Consider the following 18339-nt stretch of genomic DNA (forward strand, 5'->3'; position numbering starts at 1 on the left):
TATAGTTAAATGAATTTTCTTTCTTAATTCATTGCTGAGATTAACTCAAAATTTTTCTTTTGTTATCATGCCTCTACTGGTTTGAGTCTCAAAGTTATATTAGCATCAAACTGTATTAGAAAGTGGTGACTTTTCTGTGCTTCCTAGAAACCTTTGCACAAAGTTGGAATTACCTGTTCTTTCAGTGCTCTACAAAACTCAAGCCTCACACATCTGTGGTGTTCTCTTTGCAGGAAGCATTGTAAGTCACAGTCCCACATCTCTTACAAGTGCACATTCACTCCCATTTTCTGAATCTCCAAGTCTGATTCTGAAATCTATATATCTTTCCTATGCAATTTCCCATCTCATCTAAGCAAAATTGTGTAAAACTTGTAATTTTACTTATATCTATAGCTCTCTGACCCACTAAATTAATCACAGATCCCATTTTTCTATGAACTCATTTTAATGTTTTTTTAAAAAAGGAAACATTGTTTTAAACACAGGGACTACAAACAGTGTGACTAGAATCAAATGGGTTTCTATGTGATTAGTCAGGACAGGGATAGTAGTTTCTTGAATTCACCATGGCAACATTACAGTCATCACTGATAGGACATGAACAAACATGCACAGCTGTATGTCAATAAAACTTTACAAAACTAGATGGTGAATGGATTTGGCCCACTGGCTGGACCACTGCACTAAGGGGTTATAAATTACCTATATACTGCACTGCTCAGTATGAAAGCCAGCCACTGCTCAGCATATGAAAGACACATGGAACTACTGAAACTGAGATCTCTTGAAATTGATAGTTCCTCATGAAACCTAGTCATGTTTCTAGTGATTAATAACCATATATGGTTAGAAGCTATTGTATGGTCAGCACAGAGGCACATATCTGAAAACCCAGCACTCAGGTGAGGAGGATCATGAGTTTGGGCCTGCCTTAGCTAAACAGCAAGTTCCTGCCTGGCCAGTTCATTGACTATACAGTGGGATCCTCCCTCATTAAAAAAAAGGTCGGGGGGGGGGGCTGGAGAGAAAGACACATGTGCAAACATGTAAGCGTTAGTTGCATTAAAAATGTAGGAAACATATTTTAAAATGGAATGGAGATCTTCTTTAAAGGTTAAAAACTCATTCAATTTTATGTCTTACAGGGTTTTATACTGAGTTCAATATTGTATAACTGTATTAATTCAACTGTGAACCTAAAAATTTACAGCCACTTTTGAAAGAGATGTATCCTTGCTCTGGAAATTGTTACTGAATATGGTAAAGCTATAATGAAATGTTTCTTCTAATCATGTGGTTATGAAATTTTAAAAAAAGCAAAAAAAAAAGAACACTGACTGTTCTTGCAGAAGACCCAGGTTCAAATCCCAGCACCCACATAGCAACTAACAACTGTCCATTTGGAAGAAGCCAGGGTGATCTGTGTCCCTATTCCCTACTGGCAATTTGGGTAACCCCTTCAGAGGATGGTCCAAGAATTCCGATGGCCTCTTCTGTCCTCCGCAGGCATTGCACTGCACGACACAGGTGCACTTACTACATACAGGCATAACACTCATACACATAAAATAAAAATAATAAGTAATAAGTAAAACATTTTTATAAAAAGAAGAAAGAAGGGAGAGACGAGGAAGGGAAAGAAGGAGGGAAAGGCAAAGGGAGGGAGGGAGGACAGGCAGCATCAAGACATTTTTGTGTTTCACTATCTCTATTGAAAATGTATGGCTTTTTCTTTAATGAATATGATCAGTTAGACTAAAATACCTTCCAACAGGTAAATAATTTAAATTTAAGTAGAGCAGCTATGCCAGCCAGCTGGATGAAGGAGTCTGTGGAACTTTTCAATTGAAGTTCAACGGAGTTAAGCTCTAAATGATCTAGTCATGTTCTGTCTTAAGACAGCTCTGGCTCTTATCTGCCAAGAATTTCTCCTCCAACATGTTATTAAATCATACAATTTAAATTCTCCCCATATTCAGAGATTTCTTAAAAAATATTCAAGCAAGCTGAGTGAGCAGCCACGGCTGACCTAGCACCACACATCACAGGGAGCAAGGGAGAGGAGGCAGGCACCACACCAGTGCCTCCAGTCACTTTCACCACAGTACCTTCAACTTCAGAACACATGAAACATGCTTTCCATTCAGAGGATTTTTGACAGGTCATTTTATGTCTTAATGAGGAGCACTGAGATGTTTGCTTGTAAAACACTGCGTGATGGTCAGCTCAAAATCTGAAGGTTATCTATCCTACCAAACACCATACCTTTGTGACAAGAACATTAAAATCATCTCTTCTAGCTAACTGGAGTTGTGCATTCATTACAATTCCATTGTCTGGCATCACTCTCCTGGGTGAGGGCACAGCAGCACTTCATCCTCCTCCCTGCCTGTGACTCCACACTGTCAACCAAGCTCCTCAGTAGCATTCCTCTCCTTCCCACACATCTCCTCTCCCCTTTAATGAGTTTAGCTGCTTTAGATGCCACAAGTGCGACCATGCAGTATTAACATTTCTAACATTTATATTTCCCATATAAAGCTGTAATAAGCTCCTTTCATTTACCAACAAATCTACAGTTAAAGTTGGCAGAACTTACCTGGAGGGCAAGAAATGAACAAACGTATAAATACAAATGGAAACACACAGTAGACTATTACTCTGCCATAAAAAAGGAAGGAAGCTATGCCATCTGCCCCAATATTGGTGAGCCTTGTGGACATTAGTGAAATCAATGATAAAAATGATAAAAATACTAACAGTTCACTAACATGAAGTCAAACAATGTTAAATTAGTTCACAGAGCTAGACATGGAATATGGATTTCATGGCTTACAGATAGGGTGGGGATGAGATGAGATGATTGTGTGTGTGTGTGTGTGTGTGTGTGTGTGTGTGTGTGTGTGTGAACAGTGAGCCATTATCCAAAGAAAGGATATTTTTTATATGTATACATATTTGTATATGTATCTATTGTATGTATTGAGGAGGTTGGTTTGGAGGTTGGGTTTGGTTTTGAGGCAGGGTTGTAAGCACATGTGGGCATGGATATGCATGCCCATATATATACATATGCAGATACTAGATGTTCTGCTCTATCACGCTCTGACTTACTCCCTTGGGAACGGTCTCTCATTGAACCTGAAGTTAGGATTGTGGTCAGTAAGCTGCAGTAATCCTCCTGCGTCTACACCCCTGCCCCACAGAACTGGGGTTACAGGTACATGTGGCCACACTTGGTTTTTTACATGGGTGCTGGAAACTTGTTGGACTCGGGTCCTCATGCTTGCACACCAAGATCTCTTACCCACCAAGCCATCTTAGATGTTATTTAATGGGCACAGAATTTTAGTCTAGGATAATAAAAGGAGTTCTGAAAATGGATGATGATGATGATATGCAATATCATGAATATAATGGTTATGGGTTCTTTCATAATCTGCACACACAGAATTTCCAATGGTTAAAAATAAAGACAAGTGTGATAGAGAGTGCTGGGGAAATTAAATCGAAGGAGGGTATACTAATTACTTCTTATTGTCAACTGGACACAAACAAGAGTCACTTGGGAAGAGGGAATGTCAGTTGAGGAATTTCTCCTATCAGACTGGCCTGTGGGTGTGTCTGTGGGTGTGTCCTCCATGGTTCCTGCTCTAAGCTCCTGCCTTGGCTTCCCTCAATGATGGACCTATAAGATGATATAAGCCCTTTCCTGCCCAGGTTGCTTTTGGCCATTGCATTTATCACAGCAACAGAAATCAAACTAGGAGAGAAGCTTCCTCCATACTCAAAGGATGTAAGAATGAGTCTAGGAGATGTGGCATCACCTGAGGGTCTGGGCTTCTTATGTACTGCTATGGTTTGGTTGTTGAATGCCCCACAAAGACCCACAGGCTCAAGGCTTGGTGGTATGGTTGGTAGGCAGTGGAACCTCTGAGAAGTGGAACCTAGTGGGAAGTGAGTCACTGGGAGCATGACTCTGAAAGGGATTATGGGACAATGCCATCACCCTCTGTCTTTTCTGGCTTCCTGTCATGAGGTGAGTGATGTCACTCCACCATGTATTCCCACCAATGTGGGAGTACAAACAATTTTACAGGTCACTGGCTACCCTTGAATCAGTCTCCATTCCCAGTCTCTTTGGGAGTTTTAAGCCAGGGTGAAGTGGGTACTTGCCTATTAAAATACTCAGAGACACACAGTATTTGATTCTCCATGAGCTGGTGGCATCTGATAGAGAAGTGCATGTGCCTCCTATTGCTACGTAAATCTAAAGGACTCCCAACACCTGAATATTAGCTATATTGTGGGTTTCTATGAGAAAGAGCATCCCCTGGAAACCTCCACTGGAGTTGGCCATTACTGGTTACATATAAATCACAGTAAATCCCATTACTTCACATAAAACTTCATCATTAACAAAGCCAAACCAGATCAAAATTGACCCATTTTAAATGTACAGCCCTAGGTGAGTGCAATATTATCATAAGGCAATAGTCTAAGCTTTCAATATTTTTATGTTCAAAGGTCTTAAACTTCATGATATCCATTCATAAAGACAAAATAAAAAGTTTCACAATTGTTTTTAACAAAAGCAAACTGATCATAGGAGACATTGTTTAACACAGCTATATCAGAAGCAATGTTTGAAAACCATCTTACATCCAAAGAATCCTCCTTCAACAAGATAAGGGCCATGTTCTGTGACACCAACCGGCAGGAATACCCTGGAGGAGAGAAGGGACAGCACGTGAGTGTCATTCTTCCTGTAAGTCCCTAAGTTTTCAATGGCTAGCTAATACAACTTCTCTTCCTTTTAAAGGTTTTTTTTAATTGATGTATTTGTGTGTATGTGTGTGTGTATACACACAGATGTATGCAGTACCCACACTGTGTGCATGTGTGTGAAAGCCAGAAAAGAGTGTCAGGTGTCCCCCTCTACCACTCTATTTCCTTGAGGCAAGTTCTCTCCCTGAACCTGGGGTCAGTGTCTTCTCAGCTACTCAGTGGTCCTCCTGTCTCACATCATGCTGGGGCACATGAGCAAACACCCAATTTACCACCTCCCTTCTTATATCTACCTACTGACAGAGGACTAAGGCAAGAGTGAGGGAACAGAACCCAAACTGACTTTGAATCTTGCAAGCAGCTTAAAGAGAACTGGTTTAGAAGGTCTTTGTAGCTAGTCTAAAATAAATACTTGCCAATTTTCTGTGAATTTTTTCTTTATCCTGGCTACCCTTGGATTAAGGCAAGCCTTGGATTATCTAAACTAACAGCAAACAGTTTGAGGAGTGAATGGAGTCTAACCCTGCTCCTAATTAGCATAAACATGCCTATTGGATGAACAAGATTCCCCAGTTCTTTTTAAAGGGGCCAGCAGGTTTCAAAGGAATACTATTGCACACCAAGGCAGTTATTCTCCTGCCAAAGACCAAAGTAAGCTCCACCGAAAAAACTGAATCTAAATTTACTTTTTAAAAATAAAGGTTTTTATTCCCAATTAGAAACAATCATTTAAATCTCATTTTAAATGAAATTATCTCAGGCCAGGTGTGGTAGTACACACCTTTAAGTCCAGCACTCGGGAGAGAGAGGCAGGCTGATCTCTGTGAGATGGTGAGATCAAGGCCAGCCTGGTCTACATAGTAAGTTCCAGGTCAGGTAGAGCGACAGGGAGACCTTGTCTCAAAAAAAAAATTTTGTAAGTTAAATTGTCTCTATATAAAAGAGATAATTTCTTCTTTTCTTCCTTGAAAGGAATCTATTTTATTACTTTTTAAAAAGTTATTTATTTTTATATGTATGAGTGTCTTGCTTACATGTATGTATATGTACTACATGTGTTCCTGGTACCAGATGAGGCTTGGATACCCTGGAACTGGAGTTACAGATGGTTGTGAGCCACCATGTGAGTGCTGGGAAACACACCCAGGTCCTCTGCAAGAGGAGCCAGTGCTAAGTCATTGCTCCAGCTTCTAAAAACATATTTTCTATGAAGCTTTTTCCTCCTTGGTAAGCCTCACAGAACAGCATCTGGCTCCTGCTCCTCAAACCACAGGCTGAGTAGAATAAAGGTATTCCAGCAACCTTCCACCCGGAAGACCCCTGGTGCCTGCCAGGGTTCCAGATTTACTTTCAAATCACCCAGAATCCTCTCAGGACGCTGGAGAAGAACAGCATCAGCGGACATGCCTTTCACCAGCCCACTTCCACTTATCTAACTGAGGAAAGGCAAGAAAGGAACACATCTACCTTGAACCTGGCCCTTCAGACTAGCATTAGGCTAGAGAGATGGCTCAGTGGTTAAAAGCTCTTTTTGCTCTTCCAGAGGACCTGAGTTCAGTTCCCAGCACCTGTGTCAGGCTGCTCCAGGGGATCCAATCCCCTCTTCCGACCTCTGTGAGCACCTGTACACATGTGGTGCACACACACACACACACACACACACACACATACACACAGAAACGCACACACACACACACAAACGCACACACACACGCACACACAAAAGCAAATCTTTAAAAACAAAAACAAAAAGCAAATGATTTTATTCTTAACATCTCAGGATAATACATCAATGACCGTAAATTGTAGATTGAATGTGAAATGTCCCCAACAGTCTCTTGCGTTTCAGCATGAGCTGGTGGCCCTGTTTCAGAAAGCTGTGGAGACTTCAGTGATTGGGGCCATGACTGGTTGAGGTGGGTCTCTTGGGGTGGGCTTTCAAGGTTGACCCACCCAGCTACCACCCATGGTCGATTTCCTGTCTGTGGCCACCAGGATATGATTAACGTCTGCAAGCTCATGTCACTACAGACCAACCCTTTCCAGATCCCCCACAGCAACCCCACCATGCCTTCCTTGCTGTGGGGGACTGTTCTCTGGGAACTGTGAGGCAAAGTAAAACTCTCCTCCCTTAAGTTGCTTTGTCAGGTATTTTATCACAGCAAGGAAAAGAGTAAGTAATATGAAACACATGGACATGTAAAATTTCAAACTTCAAGCAAGTACACGACAAACTCAGAGAAAAGGTTTTACCAATGGGCTCCTAAGAGGAACCAGGACTCTTCCTGCAGAGCATTTGAAAGGCCTTTCTCACAAGTGCTCCACCCTATCAGAAAAAGGGAGAAGGGCACAGAAAGAACTCGAAGGCAGGAAGCTTAGCTCTGCATGTGTGTGTCCATCCCACTCTGCTGCAACTCTGGGAAATCCAGTGAAAAGCACAGAGAACTCATGACAGAGAAAGCAAGACCAAAAAGCCTTTGTGGATAAATATTTTCACTTGTTTATTGGAAACTATGGAGTCTGACCTTCATTCGTGATTGTCATTTGAAAGAAATACTTGGCAAAACATCTCAGAAGGCAAATTATAAAGAAGAAAAGTATGGCTTTTAATTCAAATACTGTTTACAGACACTATATCCAAAGAGATATCACCCAAGCTGCTTAGCAATAGTTCTGTCAAGAGAATGAGATGATTCCTCATGTTAAAACTACTAGGTCTTCAAAGCAAAAGAAATAGCATAATTTAAAATCACAATGCCACATGGACAAATATCTGTTAGATTTCCTTTAAATTTTTTAAAAAGAGGAAGGAGGGCCGGGCGTGGTGGCGCACGCCTTTAATCCCAGGACTTCGGAGGCACACGCAGGTGGATCTCTGTGCGTTCAAGGCCAGCCCGGTCTACATAGTGAGTTCCAGGACAGCTGGGGCTACAAGGAGATCCTGTCTCAAAAAAGACAAAAAAAAAAAAAAAAAAGAGGAAGGAAATATGAAACAATTGTGTACTTTTGCAAATCCATTTTAACAGTGGTAGGCAGCACTGAGGTACTGAGATTCTTATTTTCCATTAACATTTTGCAAATGCCTTCTTTTCTCCCATAAGGTCCAGAAGGAAGGTTCACATTTGATTTTTACACACAAAGGGAGATATTTCACTAATCATTTTCCTCTCTGTTATACTAACTCTTCCTCCTTAGAGACCTCCCACAACTCCAGGGGGTGTAGACTGTTACAGTTTACTATAACTAATACAAAAAGATTTACTGGAAGTATTTTATTTGAACAACAGCTGCTGTAGCAAGCTGTAATTTTAAGCCTTGGATTTCTGCTTTATTTTATATTTTTCAATTTAAGCAAAATGCCATTTGACAACTGAAGGTACACAAAGACATTATGGAGAAAACCTTTAATGTATTTTTTTCTAACCATTGCAGGAAGAGGGCAGTAAATAAAACTACTGACACTTTCATAAATTTAAACACAGAAAACTAAAGCCTTCTGAGAAGAAACAGATTGAGTTGCTAGGTTTTTTTTTTAATTTGAAAAATGAATATGAGATTTTGCTCAGAGAATTATCACACTGACCACTTGCCCTTAGACAGACCACGGAAGTTTAAACCAGTTAACTATGACTTAACAGAGCAAATTGAATTATGCCAATCCAAGTTTGGTGTGCTTGATTTCTAATGTTTGGGAACAAAATGAGATCAACTCTTGGAAGAGTGCCAAACAGGGAAGTCAACCCACACTTGTAAACTGAGGTCTAGTTTTTTAATCTTGCAGTCTAACAAGCTAGCTGTAAAGTGACTGAGAGGCACACCTCTGGAGACTTGCTTTTTACTACAGCAGACATTAACAGCACACTACAAAAGTGCTTACTCTTTCCACTATGTGAGTATAATTAACCCTTAAAGAAATCAAACTATTACAGTCTATGAGGCTTAGAGAAGGACATGATTTTTAAGACAATAAAATAATACTAAAAAAATTATCAAATTAAATCTCCCAGTTCTCTCACCCAGTGCCTCCCTTCTGGAGGAAGGAAGGGAGAATTAATGTCATATTCCCAAATGCATCTAAATCAAGATTTCTATGAAGATATGTCTGAAATGTTAGGAGTAATTTATCCTTCTCAGTCATGTAATCTGGGATCACAGCAATACCAGAAAACTCATCACTGGAATTCAACATGCTGTCAGCACTGAAAAAGTATTGTGTTGCTGCTTCTCAATATTTTCAGAGTAAATCTGATTGATCAATACCTAAATGTGAATGTATGAAAGCCACTGGCAGGCACCATGAATGGATGATGCAAGGTGGTCTCACAGGCTACTCCAATAGGGACCAGAAGAGCTAAGTTAAGGCCCATCATCTACAGAGCCAAGGAAGCCTCATTCATGGGCACCTTCTCCTCAGACACTCAGTCCCTCCTCAGGAACCCTTGCCCATGGAAGAACATGCTAACTTGTCAGCTCCTCTCTACCTAGACACAGACCTGAACCATTCTATGCACTGTTATATTTGTTTGTTTGTTTTGTTTTAGAAATTCTTTAAGGCTCAAATGTTAAACCTGTCTCTGTTCTTTTGTAATTCACGTATTTTTCCTTCAGGAAAGTAGACACCACATGTCATGGTAAACGGCTCATATTTTAAGCATCCTCATAGATGCATAAATTAAGCTGATTTACCTCACTGCTTTGTACTTCAGTTTGATCTTTAAAACAAGTAATGGCCCCTCCAGGGAATTCATTCATAGTCTCATATAAAGGAGTTGGTATGGTACCTCATACATAATCAATAACGTTTACTAGTAGCTATCACAAAAGACAGCCATTCTTAGCATCTGTAGTATACAATTAGCATGTTGCCATCCACCCCATTCTCTAGTTTAAAGTCTTATCATCAACTCCTGCTCCAATTGGAGCAGGAAGTTCTACAAACCCATAGTGAACTGTCTGGCAACCATGCTAGCTATACACTGTCCAGAAATACAAGCCTGGATTTTCTGTGATGACCAACCACTAAGATCAGAACCTCTGCCAGTAGTATGTATAATTGGCATGTTCCAACCTCCTCTGAAAATGAGGGCTTGTCTTACTCTTAAGGAACAATGTATAGGCAACAATGGGCAAAACTGGTACCAAAATTACTAATCTTTGAAAAGAAAACTTCTAAGGCAATCTTACTCCATATCATTTCATATGTTAAATATATAATAAAATATATTTTTAATGTAAAATAAACTGGTAAGACTGTAAGTAGGGGCTTAAAAGCCTCAGTTGATAGGTAACAAAGTTCAGGGACATTCAGAGGCTCAGAGTAACAACTTAGGAATGTTTTAAGATGAAAGTTATTTCCAGTTTAATGACTTTAAAATGGGATGAATATACACTAACATCTCATTAATCCCACATTCATTAGAAAAGCATTAGAGACTGAAAACCCCACATTTATTATACAACCATTCAATAGACATTTTATCCCATGGGAACAAGGAAATGACAACTGTGGGATTCACAAAGAGCACATCTGAAATTTCACATTAGACTAGATGAGGCCAAAATTTTAAGCTAAAAAAGAGATTTTCCAGTTTCCCCAAACACAGCTTTGTTAGCATACACAGCTCTGCAGGATTCTAGACACATGCTAGTTTCATACTAATGATCCCTACAGGCAAGATGGCATTCTATCCATTAAACTTCAGCAGCACTTAAATTATAAACATTCTAGAACTTAATTTGACTGAGTAGATTTCCAAGGTATGGAGAAAAATTATACTTTAAAAGTAAATTCTGGGGGCTGGAGAGATAGCTCGTGATTAAGAGCACTGGCTATTCTTTCAAATCCCAGCACCCACATGGCAGCTAACAACTGTCCTAACTCCAGTCCCAGGGGATCCGACAGCCTCTTCTGACCTCTGCAGGTGTTGTATGACACAGGTACACTTACCTACACACAGGCAATACACACATACACATAAAAATAATAAATAAAATATTTTAAAAAATAAAAATAATACATATTGAAAATAAATAAATAAATTTCAGGGTTGGAGGTATAGCTAATGAAAGCGGATACTACATGGGAGGTTCTGGGTTCCAACCTGCGTACCATTGAAAAATATTTAGGCTGTTGAGATGGCTCAGCAAGTAAAGGCACCTGCTACCAACCTAACAACCTGAGTTTGAGTCCCAGAAATCACATGGTGGAAGGAGAGAATTGACTCCTGCAAGTTTTCTTCCAACTTATACACACACACACACACACACACACACACACACACACACAAATAAAATAATAAATGTAATAATTTTTTATTTTCAAAGTACTATAGAGATAGAGGTAGATAAATATTTGCTGAAGAAAGCCAGTGATCCCAAGCATACATAAAAGTTTCACCAGATCTAAAAATGCTCTTATCTGATGTGTTTCACTAAAAAAAGATAACAATTAAAACAGAGGCATCCACAGTCATAAGCCCCTTGATGTCAAATCATTGGAATATAAACTGTGCATTACAATGTATGAAACACAGGTCCATTCTCCCGAGTTTTTCACATCCAATTTCAGAAGCAAGTTTTTGTAAAAGCTCCAGAATAAATAATAACTTCTGAAATAACTTCTGAATCAGAAGTCAAGAGCCCAAGACCTGGCACAAGTTAGATCTTAATCTAAAACTCTAAAATTTGAAATGTTCCAAAATCCAAAACTCATCAGTTTCAAATTTTAGAGCATTTTGGAGTTTAGATTTTTGGACTGGGGATGTTCAGTCAGTAATATCTATGCAAATATTCCAAGATTGAGAAAATCTATTTATTCAAATACTTAAAAATAAAAAATACAAACTCTGAACTCTCAGGCACTTGGAATAAGTGATGCTCAGTCTATACCAGTTTGATATTTAAGTACAATACAACCTTCAGAAGTTACTTCTTTGAGCTATACTACTCGTCTTACAATATGAACTATTTCCTTGAGCTATAAGACTATGTAAAGACAAAAGTGTTTTCAGAAATCAATGTCATTGTACAATGTCAAGTGCTCTTTCTCTATACCCATCTAGAAGTAGATACCAGGCTCAGATGTGGCTCAGTGGTAGAGTGCTTGAGTAGCATACGTGAGACCCTGGGATTGGTCCCCAGCCTGAGAAGGAGGGAGCGGAGGGACAGACACATAGACAGAAAGAGTCATCCACAGACACAGAGATAGAAACTGAGAGACAGAGAGGTCCCTGCTAGATATTGATCTCCCTAAATAGCTTCTGGATACTCTGAGTCCAACATGGAATGCACTCAATGTTGGGTGTTATGAGGGCCTCATCAATGTGATTCCCATTACCAGGGTTCTATGTCTAGAAAACAGGCTGAACCTTGTAATTTATCTGAAGCACGACTTCATGCTGCCAATAGCCACTGCCTGCCATCTGACAGCAGCACGTCTAATGAAGTGTCTACACATTATGCTTCCCTGAGCCTTCTGCATCATTTGTCACAGGCTCCACAGAGATCCTAAATGAGGAAACAACACTTAATCCCTCAGCATCACCCTGGGTTACAACCTTTAGTTCTGGAGGTAGAATAAAGAACTTCAGTGCAGCTCCTTCAACGAGTACCAGTTCCCCATCTATTAGAAACACACTGAGTAACACCAAAGAAGAGTTTAAATATGAACACAAGATAAAACGCACACAAAGAGAACTTCCAGGATAAAGGTAATGACCTTAAAAGTGGAGTGGTCTCAAGGAGTATTCTCCAAGAAAGACCAATTCAAGACATAACTCATGGACATGACGGCACCAACACTACATGTTTTGCTATGCCTTCCTGGAAAAAGTACAAAAGGATAAAACTGTCAGTGAAAATCGTTTGGATGGGGATCAATTATTTCAGAGGAGCCTCGCCACCTGCAACCCACAGTTTCTAAATAAAACTCCCGTCTGTGTGTTATGGGTTGATTTGTTCAGACCTTGCTTTCCTCATTTGTTCCAAACTGAGCTGGACCCTGAAGGACTCAGGTATAACCAAGGGAGAAGAGGATGGAACTGATGACAAGTGCACAGTCAGACTGCCTCAGCACACAATAATGAAGCACTGAAGGAAGGTAGGCTTGGGTCTAGGGAGGAGCCAAAGTCATTAGCCCAGCAGAAACACCCAAGACATGGAAAGATAGGAAGGTTATCACCACGGCACCATCTCCACTTGAGGGTTAGCCACATTCTTCCTATCACTGTAAGAGAGCAGAAAGCATTCTGCCTCAATTTGAAGTATTTCAGGGCAGCAATTTGGTATGGCCTCCAGGCCCAACAAGGACCCTAAGTTACAGCAGGGAAAACCCTGTTTATGACCAAACTTATGTGGGAAATGACACTTGAAGGACCAATCTATATACATAGATGGAAAGACAAGTGCACACAATATATGTTCCTTCAGGTATAAAGAATGTTACTGGCACATTCAGAGGGCTAGAGACTTGAGGTTCATTTTTTAGTAGCAGCGAAGGATCTATAGTGAAATATCACACTCTTGTCCAAAATCATACTCTGGAGAGACAGTCAGCACAATCCATGCACTAAGTCCACTGAGGATATCTCAGAAACTCTATGAAAACTCTAATCATGGTCTTGTGACCCTAACTTCAGTCGCTTGGTAGCCTAACTTGCAATTAGTTAGCAATTACCTTTGATCTTAAAAACGATTAAGTAACATTTGTCTATTTTTTTTTTCTGTCCTTTTAGAGACAGGGTCTCCTTGTAGCCCCAGCTGTCCTGGAACTCACTATGTAGACCAGGCTGGCCTCGAACTCACAAAGATCCGCCTGCCTGTGCCTCCCAAGTGCTGGGATTAAAGGTGTGTGCCACCACGCCCGGCTGCATTTGTCTATTTTTTAAATAAAAACCACCCTAGAGGGAAGGTACTGCCTGTAAATGCCGTTATCTGAGAGACAGGGCTGACTCAAAAGAGGTCATGAAGAAAAGGATGCCATTGGATGAGGGTGACAGTAGTCTAGGGGAATTGCTGTGAGGAGAACCAGTCCTTTGGCTTCTGAGTTCTAGTACACTTTCTTCTAGGGTGAGCTAAGGACAGCCACGAAGACACAAGCTGCATAATTGAATTTTTTCAGTGCTAGACAGAACCTAGGGATTTGTGAGTACCAGGCACTCTACCACAGAGCTACATCTCCAACCCACAGTTTTATAATTCTCCACATTCATTTTTCTACATAAAGTGCCAGGTCTCATGATATCACAGTAGTGACTAAATTATCTGAAATAACGATAGTTAGATTTTTTTTTTTTTAAGTAGTAGCAGCTTCAGCTCCTTTTTTTTTTTTTTGAGACTGAGTCTCTCTGTAGCCCCAGCTGGCCTGGAACTCACACGAGATCTGCTTGCCTCAGCCTCCCAAATGCTGGGATTAAAGATGTGCACCATCTTCAACTCCTTTTAAAGCCTAGAATTCAGTTTGTTTTATCCATTTTTATTAACTTTTTGTAGTAAGTACAGAAATGATGGATTTATGACATTTACATGCATACATACATACATACATACATACATACATACCATTGTACTTTGCTCAGACTCACCCCATCACCCTGCCTTGGTCTCCCCTCCCATAGGTCCCCTTCTTCTCTCCAAACAGTCCACCTTCTGCTTTCATGCCACATATGTGTCTATATATTCATATTTACGTCTAGATTCCTTGTATTTTTCTTTGTTCCCCTTTATTATCCCTCCTTGTTTCCCCTTCCTTTAGACTCCTTCCTCCCCTCATGGGCCCCTTTTTACTTTCATATCATATATCTGATATATATATGTATACATATATATATAGAAAACATGATATTTATCTTTCTATGTTTGGCTTATTTTGCTTAATAGGACAGTACTCTCCACTTCCATCCATTTTCCTGCAAATGACATCATTTCTTTACAACTGAATAAGACTATTGTGTATCTAACATCTATGCTTATCCATTTATCTGCCAATGGGCATCTAGGCTGGATCCATATCCCAGCTCTTGTCAACAGAGCATCAGCAAACATGATGTGCAGATGTCTCTGTGGAATGCTGACTTATACTCCAGGTGTACACCCAGGAGTGATATATCTGGATCACACTGAAGTTCTACAAAATGTGCCTCATTAACAGTCATTCTGACTTCAAATTCTTTTCCTTCATCTTGCTCAAGATTGCCACGTGAGATGGAGAAAGTAAAAATACAAGGCTCTCAGAAAAACCAATTAAGTAGTAAAATCATTAAAGCTGGTTGCAATTATTAAAAGTAGTAATGAATATTTAAACCTACTGAAAATATGCTCTGTCAAAGAAAGCTAGGGGAAGAAAAAAACCTATTTTTGTTGATTTTTGACTTCTATTTTTCATTTTTTCAGGAAGCTAAAGTGATTTTAACATTTTTAACAAGCAGATAATACTCCCAAGAACAACTCATTGGATTTGGGTAAACTTTCTGTGGTTCTAGGAAAAAAAGAAGTTTATAAACTGTCAACACATTTGAAGAACACAATAAAATTTCAAAACAGAAAGTAGCATCAGGAATTTTTTGTTGTTGTTTTTAAGACAGGGTCTCTCTGTAGCCCCAGCTGTCCTAGAACCCACTCTGTAGTCCAGGCTGAAAGTTGATTACCTATATTAATTGCAGTTTCTTGCTTGTCGCCTGTCAATACCCATATTTTAATTTCTGCCTTCAACAGAGTTGCTATGGTTTCTGGAACCCCGGCTTGAAGGCGATCTTCGATGGCTGTAGCTCCAAGTAACAGTAAATCCTAGGTCAGAAAACACTTTCAATTAAAGAGTAGTTCACACTTAAGAGCAACATGGCTAATAGCTCTGACAAAGGCAAGTGAAATGTTCTGAATCAGTTACCAATTAATGATAAACAAGATGTGAGGTATCCACAAACCATTGGCCACATTAGACTACTCTAGACACACTCATCATCATTTCCTGGTACTTGGGCATGATAGCATAGACACAGCCTACCAGCAGTGCATGTGAGTGAGTTAGCCTGGTATTAACAGCCCATGAATGAGGAAGGCATCGTAATAGATCTAATGTATGCAAAGAATTGATTCCCGATGCTACACTTACCTAGCAGGATAGGAATTAGAGACTTGTGATATTAAGATTTCAATAGCTAGGGGGTAGGGGTATAGCACAGTGGTAGAGCAGGAGGCCCCAGGTTCTTGCCCAGAACCATGTAACAGTGAGTGGAGGAAACACCACAGCATCTCAAGATCAGGGAGCCATAGATTTCTGTCCTATGCAAAGCAGAGGACAGTCAGCTCATGCAGAGGACAAGTGTCAATGTGTCAAACTCCCTACATGCCTGGGCTCTTGCCTGTTGGTCTGGCAAGTTCCAGAGGGCCTTCCTATTTACCCATCTCCCCTTAGTCTACAACACAGAACCCAAGCTTGCCATCCAACTAAAGAAATATCCAGCTACCCTGTGATTATTCACCACATGGTATGGCACCCATTTGGTCACATTTTTCTGACTATAAACATAATTTTGAGTATCTTCAGTGATGTTTGGTCAGAATTTATCTTTGTACTTGGGTAATAAAATCTGGCCCAAAATGGACAGCACACATAGCTTGATATGCAAACACCTACATTGAGTCCATCCTAATAACCGAGCAACTGAGTCTTAGCCAATCATAGGAACAGACCCTTTAGCCAACCAGGGACTGAAGCATGGCCATATAAGGTAATGTTGACAGCAGTTCATCAGTTGTTTGTATACGTCACTTCCTTTCATCTGGTAATACACAGTTACACACGGGAAACATTCTAGGAATTGTTTTCTATCAGTGGTGCCGCCTTGACTAGAACATTGCCTTGTTCAAGTTAACTGATAAAGTCAACTCATTCCAATCTTTTTTTGTCCGTAACACCAATGGTATGCTTAGATTCAGTTCTACCCCTCCCCCAATTCCATTAAATAACTGGATATAAACAACTGAATATAAAACTCAAGAAAAGACTAGATATGGAAAAGTGGAATTTCTTTTTCAATGTATTTTTTATTGAACTTTTGTGGATTTCATATGTAAAATGGAATTCAAAAGGCAGCAATGGAGTAAACAAGCAGGCAATGGCTTCAAAATGGACAGTCCAGAGCTTGCTGACACCATCAGAAAAGGTTGAAAACTAGCTTCCAGATTTGAGGACACTGAAATAAGTACAAAATCACCTAATACGCTGGAATATCCTGAAAAGAACAGCATCCAAACAGAAATCAAAGTAGGCAATGCGGAACAGCAATGGCAAATCATTTGAATAAGTAAGTGTGAAAATTCCTAGCAGTTACACTGTCTACTCATGTGAGCACTCTACTCAACAACTGAGTCAATCATATTACAGCTACTCTCAGTCAAAGCTGGAATCTTCAATGCTAGTCAGTATGGGTGTGCGTATGTGCATGTGTGTGTGCATGTGTGCGTGTGTGTATGTGTGTGCGTGTGTGTATATGTATGTGTGTGTATGTGCGTGTGCATGCGTGTGTGTGTGTGCATGCGTGTGTGTATGTGTGTGTGTGTGTGTGTGTACAGGACAAAGGACAACCTTAAGTGTTGGTCCTCAGGCACCATTCTCCCTCATTTTTTTTGAGACAGGGTATCTTGATGACCTGGAACTCACCAAGTAGGTTAAGATGGCTAACCAGTGAGCCCCAAGGCCCACCTGCCTCCACCTCCCCGGCTCTGAGACACAAGCATGAGACACCATGCCTGACTTTCTTTTAAACATGGGTTCAGGTTATCAGACTCTGGTCCAAAAGGCAAGCACTTTAATGGACTGAGTCAGCTCCTCAGCCCATTAGAGCTAGTTTTGACCAGGTATTTAAGGGATTGTTAACACCTGAGAATAGCTAGAGCTTTTAGACAGCCCAGGAAACCTGAATGTGTCTCAAGGCAAAGAAGTGGAAAAAGCTCAGGGTTCCTGAAGACACCAGAAAAATGACAGCACCACCAGCTAACAATGGGCTCCTGCGCAGACTGCTCAGTAGGTGACATCCTTCACATAGACTACTCAATGTGTGTGGCTACCTTCTCAATGATCTCGTAACACTCTTCCAGTCGATGAGCTCTGTCTTTCATTAAGATGCTGGCCTCCTCATAGACCTTCAGCCACTCCTCATACTGCGTCTCAGAGAGATCAGCATAGGCCACACAGAGAGTTCGCAAGCCTGCAAGACAGCCGCTGGTGAGCCAATGCAAGCCAGATAGGTCACCTCCTAGGGGACTTTTCGTATCAGCATGCTCAAAGAAATTAAAGAAGCCACCTGCTTTTTAGGACACTAATTTAACATTCACAAGTCTACAAAGGGAAATTTAAAAATAACTCCACCATGATGGTTAATACTATCAACTTGACAGGATCTACAGTCACCTAGGAAACAAACCTCTAGGTGTGTCTGTGAGAGTTTCTATATTCAGGCAGGAAGGACCACCCTAACTACGAGCGGCACTGTTCCCATGGGCTCAGGCCCTGTGTCTCACACGGAATAGGAAAGAGGGCTGAGCACCAGC

At 40.4% G+C, this 18339-nt stretch overlaps 1 protein-coding gene across 1 annotated transcript in view; it reads right to left on the reverse strand.

Moving 5' to 3' along the window:
• The window catches only part of Atp8a2 (ATPase phospholipid transporting 8A2), a 604547-nt gene that overhangs the window by 468123 nt on the left and 118085 nt on the right, over window positions 1-18339 (reverse strand). The window contains exons 21-23 of the mRNA XM_008824989.2: window positions 17857-17996; window positions 15435-15573; window positions 4666-4730 (exon numbers count right to left, since the gene is read on the reverse strand). Coding sequence (XP_008823211.1) covers window positions 4666-4730; window positions 15435-15573; window positions 17857-17996 — 344 coding nt within the window. The remainder of the gene's footprint in view (window positions 1-4665; window positions 4731-15434; window positions 15574-17856; window positions 17997-18339) is intronic.

The sequence above is a fragment of the Nannospalax galili genome, unplaced genomic scaffold, assembly GCF_000622305.1.
Source record: "Nannospalax galili isolate Female #2095 unplaced genomic scaffold, S.galili_v1.0 scaffold488, whole genome shotgun sequence".
Lineage (NCBI taxonomy): Eukaryota > Metazoa > Chordata > Mammalia > Rodentia > Spalacidae > Nannospalax > Nannospalax galili.